At 39.3% G+C, this 16,350-nt stretch overlaps 1 protein-coding gene across 2 annotated transcripts in view; it reads right to left on the bottom strand.

Annotated features, from left to right (window-relative positions):
* kcnab2a (potassium voltage-gated channel subfamily A regulatory beta subunit 2a) overlaps positions 1-15,600 on the bottom strand; it is a 44,969-nt gene extending 29,369 nt beyond the window's left edge. The window contains exons 1-2 of one of the 2 annotated variants that reach the window (XM_056437174.1): positions 15,473-15,600; positions 12,815-12,856 (exon numbers count right to left, since the gene is read on the bottom strand). In XM_056437174.1, the coding sequence (XP_056293149.1) occupies positions 12,815-12,856; positions 15,473-15,549 (119 nt within the window). In that variant the 5' untranslated portion in view covers positions 15,550-15,600. The remainder of the gene's footprint in view (positions 1-12,814; positions 12,857-15,472) is intronic. The other variant, XM_056437175.1, reaches the window with a different exon arrangement.
* Positions 15,601-16,350: the final 750 nt, after the last annotated feature.

Below are 16,350 nucleotides of genomic sequence, written 5' to 3'. Positions count from 1 at the left end.
AAGAATAGGATCCCTGAGACGAGAGTTGCACGGCAGAGGAGGTGTGTGTGGATAAGAGGGTGAAAGAGCTTAAGCGAGAATGGAAAGTGATGTGCGGTTGGACAGATTGGACCGTGTTGATCGACGGATGTGGTAATGCTTTTCAGCCTAATGCATCCTGAGGCTGGGTCCGAACATTTCTAATGCTTCACCATTTCCTCACTGTAATGACAATGTAATGAACTGAAGCAGTTATATAGCAGAACAAATATTCAAATGTTAGTCTGTATAGGTTATTTTAGCATTAATCTTGTGTTTACTTTTTTATGTACTATTCATTATGTAGGTCACTTAACATGTATGCTAATTTCCAGGATATGAACTGCAAAAAAAAGAAATGAAGAGGAATTATTGAAGGTTTTAAATAGCAGTTTACAAAGAATGTTGGGAATTCCTGAGAAAACAGTGTGTAGAAAAACGGGTCACATCTGTGTGCAGCGAGCGCTGCAATTCTTAATTCTCCAGTGAACATGACAGATTCCCCGCAGACAGCTGGGCTCAGGAGGAGTTGTCGTTTCTGCCGTCCCCATTGACAGATCTAACGGAGCGGAAGAGCTGCGACAATCAAAAAACAGCTGGCAGGGAACCCCTGTTATTATGTCATTATGATGACTTTTGGCTTTAGCTATTCTCAGAGATTACAGTATATGTCATCCAAAATATGGGGGAAAAAGTGACAACATATTTGTAAATTGTTGTTATGTATTCAATGGGTTACTATAGCCAGATTAATTCAAGAAAGACAACATATTTCGGATACGGGATGCAATAAAGTAAATATACGGTGTGAGCTCAAGAAAATATGTTGACCACGACAAAGCAGTAGTGAGCCCACAGCCATGTAGGGCCTGTGTAACAAGATGTGCTTGAACCAACAAGGGCTGAGTTATAGTCAAGGGCTCTAACCTGAGAAGAGAGGAGGCGGAGGAAGCACAATAATCTCTCCTGTTCAACGGAAGACCCTCCTGCCTGTCTGTGTGCATTTGTCATAGGGTTCACACAGAGGAGCGTTGCTAGGCAGAAATGCTTTAAATTGCACACATTTCAAGATGTGGCTGTTCGCCCTTGTACCTCTTGGCATCCTATGTCCAGATTGTTGTAAGTAAATTGAGTTCAACTAATGGTGAAGGGGCCTGAGGGCCTCATGACAGCAGAATATCCTAACCATAACCTGTCTTTAAATCTGCACTTGTACGGTCATGCTTCTATCTTTGATTAGAATGTACAATTGGATCCTTGAGATGAAAAAGCCATAATATACGACACTCGCTTGCTAGCTTGCCATGATGGACAGGCGTAGGATTTTAGCAACGAGATGTCAGCGGCACTAATCATGTCGGTGGAGGAGAGGATACCTCACCTTTTCTGGAAGTGGTCTTCTTAATTATGTCAATTAACCCTCCTCAGAGCCAGATTTAGCCATCCAACAAACTCAAAATTAATCATCTTGGCAAAATGTACAAACATATGGTTATAACAGTTAAGAAACAATCTAGTTAACAATCTAATGAAAATCTACTGGTAGTGTGATGCTCTTGAGCTATGGAGGTCAACGCAGATCTATTACAGTCGCTTTCTAGCTGACGCCAACTGATGGCCCTGTCACACAAGTTATGCTTATGAAACAGATGGTTTCTATTTATTTCTCAGCGACTGATTCCATCACCCTGAATGGCCTTCAGCTGGATGCATATAGACACAAGGCAGCATGTCTATAATGTGATCAGACTGCTGTTTGTAAATCCCTGACCTAGACATGCTGAGAGGCCACACTAGCTCAAACCTTTTGCGTGAAGGTCCTGCCTGAGGTATCGGCCTACACCAACACTACAACCTCACGTATAAAACAAAAGGAGCTATCTGTAAAGAAATAAATCACAATACAACCAAATACTAGACAGTACTAGCAGAAACCAAAAAAGGAAATTGAGAGACAGAAACCTACGTAAGATAGGTATATTTGTGTGGTTTTTATACTTTACTTTACAGGACAACAACACCTGCAAACAAACCCAGGACCTGGTGTTGCTGCCTTTCTGATGAATCAGTCAACCGGCACACTGAACATTTCCGTGCACATTCAATTTGCCAGAGGGACCAGAAAAGCACATAAATTAACTAAAAGCGTCAGTGGACTTTCCCTCTTTGAGAGCCGCAGACTTGACTTGACCTTTTAAAAACACTTACCGAATTTACTTCTATCCATCACAATTTATGTTGCCTAAAGACCTTTTTGTAATTTGTAATGAAAATGTCATAAGAGACGTACAAAAATATATCTTGGCTGGTTTCCCAACAAATTCAACACAGATGAACACTGATGTTCAATGTGAAGTTCAAGAGAAGAAAACAAACTACACTTCATATTGCAAACTGAACATTGTTTCTTACTAACTTCCAAAGCGACAACAGCCCAATTCTAAAGCCAGAGCGTCTACAAGGGGGAGGGACGCCTCCTCCCTCCCGTCATATTGGGTATTCATAAAGTACAGAGAAGTCTCCCTGCAACCTCCAGTGACACACACACTAACATACACACAGACATACGCGCTTTCAGACATGAAGAAAAAACACATGGTTAATGCGGATAGGCATGAAAGAGCAATGCTCATAGAGTCTAGAGCAGAGGAGCAAGCAGAGCAGCTACTTGACCTCGTGTAAAGTTCATGGCTGAGCACCTTGACTTTCAGAGCCATCAAAGTTAAAACTATGATGTAATACAAACCACATATAAAGGCTTGTGAATCAGACAACTTTGTAAATAACCAATGATGACAATGACCTATGTCACTATTTAAAGTGACAATCCTCTTGTGGCATTATTCAAGTTAACACCATACACGTGTCCATTTCAGTAATCTATAAACAACGTACAAAATGTGATCACGAAAACATTGTGTTGAACTGACATAGATAAATGACTTGAATTGAAATATAAAAAACACCGAAACAAGATAGAATTGTGTAATCGCTGGCATTCCCACCTCTTGTGCCCACACAACATTTCCGACCGGAGCACGTTGACAAGCTGTCAGACTCGGCCAGACAGAGACAGCTCAAAGAGGAACTGGAGAGACACAGAATCTATCCAAAGGCCTCAACATCATCTCCCATTCCTGTGACAATGATGGAGCTTTCATCAATGTAGCGAGACTACGGGGCAGTGGGCCAAATTGTGGATGAACAGGTTAGGCTAGGGCCCATTCAGCTGTATCCAGTTGCAGCTGTGGACACAAGTCTGTTGCTAAATCTGGTTCTGGAGTCGGGGATCGCCTGAAGAGAAACGTCACGGTCTGACACGCATGCTGCCGTGCTGCTGATACCCAGAACAAAATTAGTTACAGTTTAGAGTGGATCAGTGCAGATTCATGTCCTCACCAAAAGGTTTGTGTGTGCGTGAGTGTGTATGTGTAGATATGAATGAGAAATAAGTGAAAGAGATTGGTAAAGTGTGTGTGAGAGTATGAAAGATACAGACTATATCTCGTAAAAACGTATCTAAATGATCCTTTGAAGTGGGGCTGGGAGATTTCTCTGATCCGAATATCTAAATATCTACATTGCCACGATACTATATAGGGCTGACTATTAATGCTTTCCCAATAAGATTGTTTTTCGATAAATAATCATCAGTGTGTGACTATGGACACAATGACGGACGGCGTGGTAATGGCAAATAATAAATGCAGCCTTTAAAATCTGGAAAAGACTCAAACACTCATGATCGATGCAATATTACGATATAAAAAATGTAAGACTCCACTTACTCTGATATGAGCATCTTGACATATTATCGGTATATTGGCCTAATTTGAAGCAGTAGCAATACACTCAGAAGAAATAAGAAACATTCCTCCATGTTGCCACCTGGTGACAGGTATACAATTGTACAGAGTTTGTCATCCTTTGGATTAGTTTCAATCCCGGGCTAACCTTAATAGAAACTCATAAATATCAGAACTAGTTGGCCAGGATGTTTAGCAGTGTGGGAGTGATGCTCAGGAAATGCCTTATGGCACTGACTGGGAGGCATTAAACCTACATGAAGTGTCAAAGTGAAGCATTGCCACCATCTAGTGGAGATCAGCTCCTCAGAGAGGGTGCCACTTATAATATCACAACTCAGTGGGTGTGATATACAGTACATTCTCAAAGTTGTAAATACATCCTTCAGCTTGTTACTCAAACCTCAACTATGTATCTGCTTTTTCTTTGTACTGTTGAGGAAAAAACAAGAGAAACCAAGAATGTATTTGAGTATTTGTATTTCTGTCCATGTTCACTTCAACTTGCGATATATCTGAAACAATTGGCTTGCATCTCCTCGAAACTCATATTTAGATTTTAGCTTAAAAAGACAACCCAATTTACTAAACAATTGTCAGATAATGAGAATACTAATTAGTAACAGCCTTTCAACTGTGACCTTTAAAAAAAAAAAATGAATGAAATGAAGAAATGATAGAAGCCTTTGTGCTAAAATGACAAACACTGGAGCTCAAAAAAAGCTTTTTGCTTATTTTTCCTGAGCAAATTATTTGTTTTTGCAGCCCACACATTTACTGTGTGGCTGAGTGTGAGCTGCTGCTATCAACCCCAGCACAGAAAGCTCTTTTAAACCCCCTGTGCACTACTTGACCAACATTGACAGAGAAAGTTAATAAATTGATCATCTCACAGAAAAACATGTTTTGCTCAGCTGTTTTTTTCTCAGAATATAAGAGACAGAAAAAAGTGGATTTTACATTCATGGTGGTGTTAATGTTCGCTGCACATATACACACACACATATATATATATATATATATTATACACACAAACATACATACACATACATATATAGATATAAATATATATATATACCTCCATACATATGTATACATATCTATGTATACAAATCTATGTATACATATGTATATACATATGTGTATACATATATATATATACATATGTATACACACATATATATATATATACACTACCGTTCAAAAGTTTGGGCTCACTGAGAAATGTCTTTATTTTTCAAAGAAAAGCAGTGTTTTTTCAATAAAGATAACATTAATCAAAAATACACACTATACATTGTTAATGTTGTAAATGACTATTCTAGGTGGAAACGTCTGGTTTCTAATGAAATATCTCCATAGGTGTATAGAGGCCCATTTCCATCAACTATCACTCCAGTGTTCTAATGGTACATTGTGTTTGCTAATCGCCTTAGAAGACTAATATCTGATTAGAAAACCCTTGTGCAATTATGTTAGCACAGCTGAAAACAGTTATGCTGGTGATATAAGCTATACAACTGGCCTTCCTTTGAGCTTGAAGTTTGTAGAACAAAATTAATATTTCAAATATTAATCGTTATTTCTAACCTTGTCAATGTCTTGACTATATTTTCTATTCAATTTTCAATTCATTTGATAAATAAAAGTGAGTTTTCATGGAAGACACAAAATTGTCTGGATGACCCCAAACTTTTGAATGGTAGTGTATATATATGTACACACACATACACATATACATATATATATGTAACAAGTGTAAATGCTATTGTTGATGATCTGTTGTTATTTTGAATGGTGATTTGTCCATGTATTATTGTATCTATTTGTGTTGAGGGTTGATTGGAAATTGCTTTGTCTGTCATCTGCTGAGTAGCCTGATCTATTTATATATACACATATATGTATATATACACATATATATATATATACATATATACACGTATATGTACATATACGTGTATATATATGTACACATATACATATATATACATACATACAGACACACACACACATATAAGTTTGCTGCATATATAAATCACCTGTCAATGAGCCTATGAGGAGGCGTGACATTACTTGCTTTGCTGCCCCCTAGTGGCGAAGCCTTGACTAATTCTTTTTCAATAAAACTACTAAAAGAAAGCACCAATGAGCTTCTCACCAATAACATCAAAATAGTAATTGAAAACGTTTCAGGTAATTTCCTTGCATGCAGGTGAAAAACATGATCCACGACATAATGTACATTGAGGAAGTTGTGCTCAGACTAAATGTGTATGAACTTTTAATTGGAGGTTGTCACTAATTCCATTTGGGTCAAGTCAATCCAGAAATCTATACTTCTCCGGTCTAATTCTCTTTTGCTCAAACATGAGACACAAGACCTCCCGTCTCACCTCACTGAACTCAAGTTGGCTCCTTTACCCGCTGCCTCACCCTGTTGGGAGGACATGGACACGGGGGACTATTTTACAAATGGGCCTGCTGAGTGAGAGTGTTTAGTTTCAACGGCAGAATATTAAAAAAGGAGTTTTAATTTTCCTTAATTTGAATTGCACAATATTTATAACCTTAAAACCACATGATCAGGAACATTTCTAAAGACAACTAGTAAATGAGTATTGGATACACTACTAGTAATCATATATTTTTTGTTCTCTCTATCTAGAGCAGGTAAAAGGAATTTCATTATTTTCTAGTGGTTTAAAAAAAGATCTCCCATTATGAAGAAGGTCTACCAAACAAGAAAAACAAAGTGTGTAGATACTGTATGCATGCAGAGTAGTGAGCAACACAGGGACTTCACAAGAAGAGAGACAGACTATAATATAACCTCTTTGCTTGTGTTTGTTAGAAAATGTGACAGCAGTGTTAACTAAGAATGGTTAACTGCAGCTTGGTAGCAATGCCTTCCTGACCACACAGCTGAAATGATGACGAGTTGGAGTCAGAGGTCACATGCTGACACGATTGCAGCACCAATTACAGAATTGCAGGCGATCCCAATAGAAGTAACAGCAGAACCTGGCAGGACTTCCCACTGCTGTGGTAAACTGAGACCAATGGTTAAATACAACACCACAAAGAAATAACAAGCATCAGAATTAGACGATTACAGGATCCAATAGAATAAACAGAAAGACAGAACAAGATTGATCAAATAAAAGCTTGAGTGTTACTGATATGTCATTTTGAAGGTTACTGTCGGCATTCTGGGGTTCATAAAAAAACACACACATGCTGTTAGCAATTTTAAAGCTGGCCCAACACTGCCAGTAAAGCCTGGTCATCCCAGACGTAGTCACAGCAGCCAACGACACCCGAGTTCGAGTCACTGGTCTCGGTCAAAAACAACAGCAGCCATGCCTGTGTGTGAAGAAGCTATCCAAGTCCATGATAATTACAACATCAGGCTCTATTAGCCAACACAACAGCCGCTCAGCCTGCTGCATGGACCCAGTCCTTTGTTCAGCAACTGTCCATCACATAAGTTGTAAGGTTTGCTGCTATTGTGAAGACCACACAGAGAAAGTGAGCAAATGTTTCAAGTTGCATCTCTTGTTCCGCCTTGAGGGCGCATTTTATAATTGTTGTTAGTGTATCTATAAGTAATCTTTGGGGGTATCAAATATTTACATCTAAACTTAAATCCTGGACTTTTTTTAACTTAAGTTTGGCATACTGCCAGGATACGGTGTCAATAGAAATACAACAATATGTTGCATCTCCAAAACTTTTAATGAGCGAAGAAAGCCAGCCTTACATTTTCAGATAATACAATGTGATTGTTAATGTACATTTACATTGAATGAATTCTCAAACAATTAAGCATTTTTTTCATCCTTTAGTTAACGGTATATGAAAAATTCAAAATCAAATTTAGAAATACACTTGCCAAGAGAAGGCATTCAGTGGTAACCAACCCTTCAACATTTAAAAAAAGAACCGAAAACACTCCAGCTGAGACCAACCCAATAACCTATGACAATGTTGTGAGGAATCTAAAATGATTATATGGATGTTGTTGATAGTTCCCAGTTGAACTTTGAACAAACAGAAAGTAGTAATTGTTGTGTCGTCTTTGTTGGGCCAGATTCTCAGAACAGTAATCACTTTGAGATCAAGGGGGGGGGGGGGAGTGAAGAAAGTCGAAGTGAGATTTTAAGGGGCCAGGTAACTCCTTATGGAGCAGTCTGTCCTTCCCATGTAGTCGGGTAAATATGCCACCGACCTAGATGATTAAAATACAACCTGAGCTTCAGCATCTGTGCATTAGTGCAGGTTGACCAGAGGACAGAGCCAGACTGCTCTGATATTAAGACAGATAACATGTTCCTGACTGGGCATGTTTTTGATAACATCTTTATTTTAATAAAATACAACAGCAAAGGTACAAATTAAGTACATTTTGAGGCCAACCTCAACAAAAAAAAACAATATGATGGCACACACCTTTTCAGTGGACCCTTAAGGATCTGACCTGCCTCGACCACAACACTGCCCTCACCTGCTGCTTGTCAGCCCCACCACTGTCCAAGTCTCTGGAGTACCAAAGTCCCTGTCCAGCTCTGCCCCTCTCTTACCTGTACTTCATGCCTGTCTGATAGGACACACACTCTTCCAGCGCCAGGCCATTCATCTTTAGGAAGTCTTCCATGTTCTTAATCTGAGCGGCGACTTTATGTTCCCGGACTCTCTGCAGCTCAACCGGTTCGGGGGGCTTGGCCGGAGGCAGATTCAGCCCCTGGTCCGAGTGGTAGCGGTTGATCCCGCTCCGGATGCTGTCACTGTATGTCATAGACAACATCCTGCTGCTGCCACTGCTGCTGCTCTTTCGAATGCTGTTTGGGACTGCCGGTTTGGGGATCTGCAGGTTTTCAGGAGGAGAGTAACTGGACTTGCCCCTGCTGGGAGCCCCGTGGGAACCACGAGCGTACCCTCCCGCAAACATGCCCCCCCCCCCTTCCGATGCTGAGACGACCCGTGCAGAAAAGATTAAAGTAGGGATACAAGTGGGAACATGGACGGAGCGAGGAGCCACCAGAGCACAGCCACCTCCTAAAATAGCACCTGCTCCCATAAGAAAACAGCTCTCCTGCTCGGGGCAGCACATGGCCATGCATCCTGTAATCAGAGTCGCACAACGTAGCCCCGCACCACCCTCCCCTGACAGGTACACAATGGCAGGGTTACACTGACAGGGAGCATTCAGGTAACTTGCTGGTGATTAAGGACCAAGACCAAAAGGGAAGGGAAAGGGAGGCATTCAAACATGCGCCGAGCAAGAGGAGACGACCCGGCCTCCCTTCTGATTCTGACTGGACTAAGATGGAGAGCCAAGAGACAACTGAGAGGAGTCCACGATATCATTTCCCAAAGAAAAATGTCTACGCCCATCTGGACTGTAAAAAAACAAAAACAAAAACACATGGGCACGAACCCTTAAAGAAATCCTGTCACAACTCAAAAGGCACATTAATGTTCTTAATGTAGAGTTGTCCTTTATTTCATATCCAGAAATTCAGCGAGCTTAAAGCAACTGAGTTTTCCACAAAAGTATTTCTTTGAAGCATTTTCACTTTCGCCTGAGTTAATCGATTCCGTTAAAGTCAGGTCTACAGACTGTTGTGCTGAATTAAGACGATAGAGGGCAGCACCGTGTCAGGTCCACCATCACTACGAGAATGAAACTTAATGCTGAATGCACTGCTGCACTCCTGAGTAACAGCACCAAACGCAACGTACCGTATGATTGTGAGACTGCAATTTATATTAGTTATGAGAGAAACATGTTACAGGTATTATACATGAACATTTCAATGATTGTGACCATTTGCAGAAAATAAGTCCCCATAAAAACATTTTCTGAAACTACATCACAATCTATTTCTTAGTTAATTATAGCAAACTCCATATCCATGATTTCGATGTAATGTCAAGCCAAATTATCCAATACATATTAACTTATGACATGAGGAGTACTTTATGATGAATAATACGGATTGATCCAAACTTACGCAAGATAAAATTTACACTTGCGCATTAACAAAGGGAATTGAAAAAAATTACTAAAATAAAAACACTATTTATCCCAAATCTTTTTCCTCAACAAGAATTACTTGTTTGATCAGTTTGCGTCATTCTTCTTCTTTAGAAACACCTGATAAGCAAACTATATTTTACAGCTGGTCTGAGACGTATCTTTTTAAAGTCTACTAACAAATACAGCACTTGGACCACACCTTCCTTGCCTCTGCACTAATCCAATATAATACGGATACTGCTGTAGGTTTTTAAAGTCTTTCTTTTTCTATATATATATATATATATATATCAAAAGACAGACTTTTAAAACCTACAGCAGTGTCCGTTTGAAATTCTAACAGATGAAAAATATTAGTCAAACCGTTGCTACCATCATGCCGTGACTTGGATCTCTCCCACACATTCTTAATTTATTTCCATAACAACTGGTTTCCTTGCTTAGAGACACAAGACATAAATAAAGGAGGAGACTTCAAGCTAGGCAGCATGCATCCACACACAGACACGTACATACATACACACACACACCCACCTCATCCCTGTGCCAACCCCTTACACACAAAACATACACACAAACAAACAGCTAATCTTTCCTCAAACTCACCCGGTTTCTTGGGGGTCGGCTCATGAGAGAGCTTGCGGGGTGCCACTCTGCTCTTATAAACACACTGCAGAAAGCGATGAAGCTGGTCCACCCAAACAGGGAGTGTCTTACTAGGAAACGTCTAAACCAATTTGTGAATAAGAGAGTGCATCCTTCCCTGCCCTCACCACTTGGACCGTACAACCAACACCTCTCCTCCTCCCCTCTCTGGGAGATCTCGTGGAAGAAATCCATTTATGTCATTTAATGGCCCGTCTTGTTTCTGCTAACCACAGCAAATAATATCAGCCCTGAATTATTCACCAAAGCTTTTGCACTAAAAGCTTCTGATTGTTGTTCCACAGGAAAGAATACTAAGAGCTGGCCAATAATGAGGGCCTGAGTGTTATGTGCACATGAAACGCACCAACAAAACGTGCAAAGTATAAAGCGAAGACAGACCGTCATACACACAGTCTGAAAAAAAAATAAACACCAAGCATGTTAAAGTACTCGCCAAACAAGGAACGATGGAAACCACACCGGTTAAGCACGTCTTGCTACGTCTCTCTCCAGCAGTCTTGTGTTAGTTCAGGTCAAGGTCAGAATCAGAGATGGTCACACGATAATGACTCTAAACAAAGAAATGTCCGGCAAGAGGAGCTCTCAGAACAGGCCTCATTAGTTACACAGAGGAAAGCATCCCATAAACTGTCATTCAAGTTCAAATTCATTTCATCATCTCTGACACTTACAAAAACACCAATGGACACCTCATTAAGGAAGATATGGCCTCAAACTATTTATTCATCACATTGTGTTGAGTCCTTCCCAGTACTATGCAATAATGATTAGACTTAGTAATTAACCTAGCTCGTGATAACCCAGTACTCAAAAACAATAGTTAACATTTTATTAGACTAAATTGTATAATTAAAAAAAAATAAAACCCAGCAAAGTCAGGAGGTTGAAATATGAGCAATAAAAATACTTAATTGTGTATATAGCTGTGACATTATAATTTGTTTTTCTCTAACCCATACACATGGGACGTATAGAGTTCAGGAGTCAATGAGCTTCATCAACGGAAGCACTCCGTACCCTGAAAACGGTCAACGATGGCCAGAGCCGGGTGTATTTCACCAAAAGCATTCCGAGCACAGAATCATGAGGACAAACATAACATGCCTCTGGATATAACATCAGACACACAGAATAGTACAGATCTACAACTTATGCTGGAAACAGAAACAAACAATACATCGTCAAATATATATATTATGCATGATAAAGAAAAGGTGGGGTTAGGACAAATCTGTGCCAAAGCTAAATGCTGTTGACTTCTTTCCGACTTAATTTGCATAGAGAGAGTAGTAATGAGGGTGCTAAACACTATGCACTGTGACAATGTGTAGAATGTTGAAATGACTGAAAACATTCAAACTTCCCATAACAGCATCAGCCCGTTAGGCTGTCAAAGTGATGGACAGACAGAGATTTGGGTCTTAATCGATCCCCCTCACGGAGGCAGCTTGTGGGACGGGTTGCACTTTAAAAAGGACAGAAATATGCAAGGCGCCAAGATAAAAATCCAGTAGAGAGCTCATTATAAGCACACCCACATAGTCAGGATTTTTTATAACTGGATCAGCAGAATAAGGCTTGATATCGGACCATAAAACATGACCAATCTAAAAGTAGAAAGACTGTCTGTCAAAAAAGGCACACGACTGGAGGAGTGAGCACCAGCGACCTTGTCTCATCCCCAACACAGAACAGGTTGAAGTCCGATGAGGTCAAAAAGGTTTAAAATTTAATATGGAAATGATGGATAACGGAATCGATCTGCTTAATCATGCCGAAGTAAAAGACAAAACTAAAAGGTGTGTAGATATCAGCTCTGTAAGGAGCACGTGTTGACGTTTGATAAGAAAAGCAGGAGTCTCAAGTTTCATTGCAGTAAATAAATGCAGACAAAATATTAAAACGCAGACATTTATTGTGGATTCAAAGGTTTTGTGAGCAACCTTGCAACAATATCCATCATATCCCCTATCAGGTTTAAGCTGGATAGTGCTTCGCCAGCTAAATAGGGGATGATAAGTGTTATCTCTGCCGCAGAGGCTTACTAATGGATGGATGGTTTTAAATGACAGCACAGCAAGTCTCGACAGCAAGGTTATTATAGTGAAATAAAAGAACAAAACACACGTTACGAATACATACTGCACATTTATAGAGAGATACGATACACAAACACACACATACATACACACAAAAAACGGAAAGAAAATGCCTCACATAGAAAACAGTGCTTTGCGACACCAAACCGTGCTCGGCAGATACAGAGACAGACAAGTACCTGTAGAACTGCAGCTGTCGTTTGGGGCTCCCATAACGAGCGCTGAAGACAATAGGGGAAGGAGGAAACAGGAAAGCGTTGATTAATATAAGCTGGAAAAGGAAGCAGTTGGTAGTCGTAGAGATTTAAGACAGAGAATAAGGTGACGTTAGATATTGACTGTTAGTAAGAAATGTGGCAGAGTTAATACGGCATGAGAAAAGACATGTGTAATGATGTATTTAATGCAACATTCAGAAAGGCATGCTTGTTAAAAATGTTCACTGCTTAAGTATGGTTGCTGGACATGTTTATGCATCGATTGTGTGTGAGGGTCATCTTGCTCAGCTTTCACACAAAAACTGATCATACTACATGGACAGTGCAGTTTGTTGTGCACGTGTTTGCATAAACCCTTTACTTTAAAAAATGGAAAATTACAAAAAGAAAGTAATTTTCTGACTTCCCAAACCAATATACAGACTGCAGCTTTATTACATCGAGTTAGCTGACCTCAGCGTTTACACTGAGGGGATCAAATGGATGAAAAGCAATTTCAGATTTTAAAGCGATCGTTACAAATTACACAAGATTTTGTCTTTTCTTTCTATGCTTGCCTTTAAGGTTACAGATAACCAGCCAAACTGCACTCAGAAAAACAAACAAACAAACAAACAAACAAACAATCACATGACAGTATATTGCCATGGTGATAGAATACAATATTACATACAATAATTGTGTCTACTATGTTAATGTAAATATGTAAATATTCTAGTCATCTATATCACTAATGCATATTTCGCCTATATATTCTGTAGCTTTCTGCGCGAGGGAGCTACATAACATCTGGTTGTAAATTCTGTCTTGAACACTAAAATGTATTCTGGTTCACTGTCTATCATCTGCCTGATTCCATGTGAATGCAACATAAGCTGGTACCAAAAACAGAAGTTGTGATCTTTGAGTTTATTAAGCACAAGAAAAATGCATTTTCGGATCATGGTTCATTTATCAACATTCAAGCACTCAAAAAGATTCAAATATAACAAAGTTCATCTATAAATAGTTGTACCTGGCAAACTTCCAGTTTCTTCAGTTTTAAAATAAATAACTGTATTTTCCAAAAAATTAAAAGGACAGTTTATTAATTTACGATATGTAATCTAAGTTTTCAATAAATTAAAAAGAAGCAGATGCAAAAAAAAAAGAGTAAAAACTGAAATACTTTAAAACACAGTAGTTCAATATTATAATATTAATATAACTTTTACTTTTAATATTTCAGGAGTCCCACGCCGTTAGTGTTACCCAGGCATCATAGGTTGATTAGGTGTTTAACAACTATAAGTCAACCATCACAAAGGCAGCAACACTACAATCAATTTCATGTTTGATAATGTTACCTTTCAAATAGGTAACAACACCTTTTGCGCTTTAAGCTCAATAGCAAAGTTATTTAGAGAAATGTGTACAAGAAATGTGTGGGGAAATAGTCGGTACAAACCAGGAGAATAAAAAAAGATGAATGGTATTGATGAGCTGGTAACAGGCTGCTTTACCGTGTCCCACATCTTTCCAGTGAAGGCAAATCCAAATGTCAGGTCAAAATCTCTTTTGTGTTTTGATATTCAAGTCTACACAAGAAAATAGTCAATAGATGGTCAAAAGCTTTAATAAAGTATCACAAAACCTATATCTGACAGCCACTGCCCATCTGGTCATGAAGCAGGCAGTGTGAAACACAGCCAAAACGCTGCTTGACAAGAAGAGTGGAACAGATGCTTGTGAGGCTGAGGGGTGACTGGCACCACATGCTGGTTAACCATCAGAGTGCAGGACAATCTGTACAAACATGGGTGCCTATACTGCGGTTTCCACGAGTAAACGCAAAATGCAACCAGACAAATACAATTAAAATATGCTGTGGCAAGCATGCATTGGAGTGTTTTCAACGTGTACTTGGCCTGAGTCGCAATCTCAGGGACTCATTTCAGACTTTACCAGTTGGGGTGAGATTTGTTGAGCCTAATGCAATCACACTGTAAATGTGTCTTCATTAGACGTGGGTTACGGTTAGATAAAGGTTAAAAATGGTTAAACCTTCACAGAGTAAAAATAAAAATGTCCTCAATAGTGATATACAAAGTGATGTGTGGATGGTATAAATAAAAATATGTGTGATAGAATGAGTTTTATTTCTTATGTTAGTTGCACTTAAATAATTATTGTCTGTAATATTAAATAAAACAATATAATACAATAATGCGGTCGGTGTTTGGCTGGTTTTGTTGATATCACAACACTTACACACATTAGATAATCCTTTCACCTAATAGTAATTAATAAAAAGTTTTGATTGCAGCAAGGTTTAATGTGATAGTAAGACACTAAAGTGTTAGTTTAGCCTAGTATGGAAATGACTTACTCAGATTATTTATATATTAAAACAATATTGCACTCCAGACACAGTAACACAGGTTACGGGCTGCATTTACCCAGCAATGGGCTTGGCAGAGCACAGGAGCATTAGTGTGATGATGCAATAGATTGAAATCCTTTCCAACATTAATCCAAACGTCTGTTAATTGATCCATCCTCAAAACCTGGAATATGGGCATACATGCAGTTACAGAAGAGTGTTGCGTTTGTGTACACATTAGACGCCCATCAACTCACCTGTAGTTCATGCCCGGTGAGCCAGACTGTCGGAGGGAGAGACGTGCAGGAGAGTCTGTGGTAGATTCAGGATACATTTAGGCAGGAGGAAGGGGGCGTGGCCAGCCTAACAGGGGTGGTGTTCTTTCACCGGGACCGCAGGTTACAGTTTATCACCAATCAGGGCCTGTAGAGAAGAGAGTATACTAGTGTCAGTCGCAAGGGGAGTTTTTATTTTCATTTTTTTTAAACTTAGGCTTTAGTTGGCCAGCCCTCCCAGTTATACTTAATACTGGATTTTTCATGATTATTTATGAACCTCATTATAACAACAACAATCATACTATACAGTAAAATACATGCCAAACTATACAGATTAGCACATACTGCTCTGTCCAGCCATATTTCCCACCTGTGGGAAACAATACACCTCCATCGAGGTCAGAAGATGATATACTCCGACCCAACCAGTTAAATATCACCCTCAGATATCATGTTGTTGACAGATCAAAGCTGATGAACCACTTTAGCGAATATCAATCAATTATTTTGGATATTCATGTGATTTTGGCACTTTACATCAGCGAAGCCATTCAGAACATTATGTTTTTCCAGTCAGAATATATGAAATGTGTTACTAGCTCTACTGATGAGAGGATGTGCCTGCCACCAACATCACTGGCAAGAACTGAGTCAAAGATATCATGCTTTCTACCCATTCATTCTCATCAGTAAGAGCTTGTATTAATTAAAGTGATGAATTGACTGAAGATGACACACAGGCCAAAAAAGACACAATGTCCATGCCTGGAATGACACCATCGTCCATCCAGGTGATGAGTTGGCACTTTGTCTCGAGCATTCTTCTCTGACCATGAAACATATTTGATCACTCTCAG

This window comes from Pseudoliparis swirei, chromosome 18, assembly GCF_029220125.1.
Source record: "Pseudoliparis swirei isolate HS2019 ecotype Mariana Trench chromosome 18, NWPU_hadal_v1, whole genome shotgun sequence".
In the NCBI taxonomy this organism is placed as follows: Eukaryota; Metazoa; Chordata; class Actinopteri; order Perciformes; family Liparidae; genus Pseudoliparis; species Pseudoliparis swirei.
Note: the sequence above shows the minus strand (reverse complement) of the source record. Positions and strands in the feature narration are given on the sequence as shown.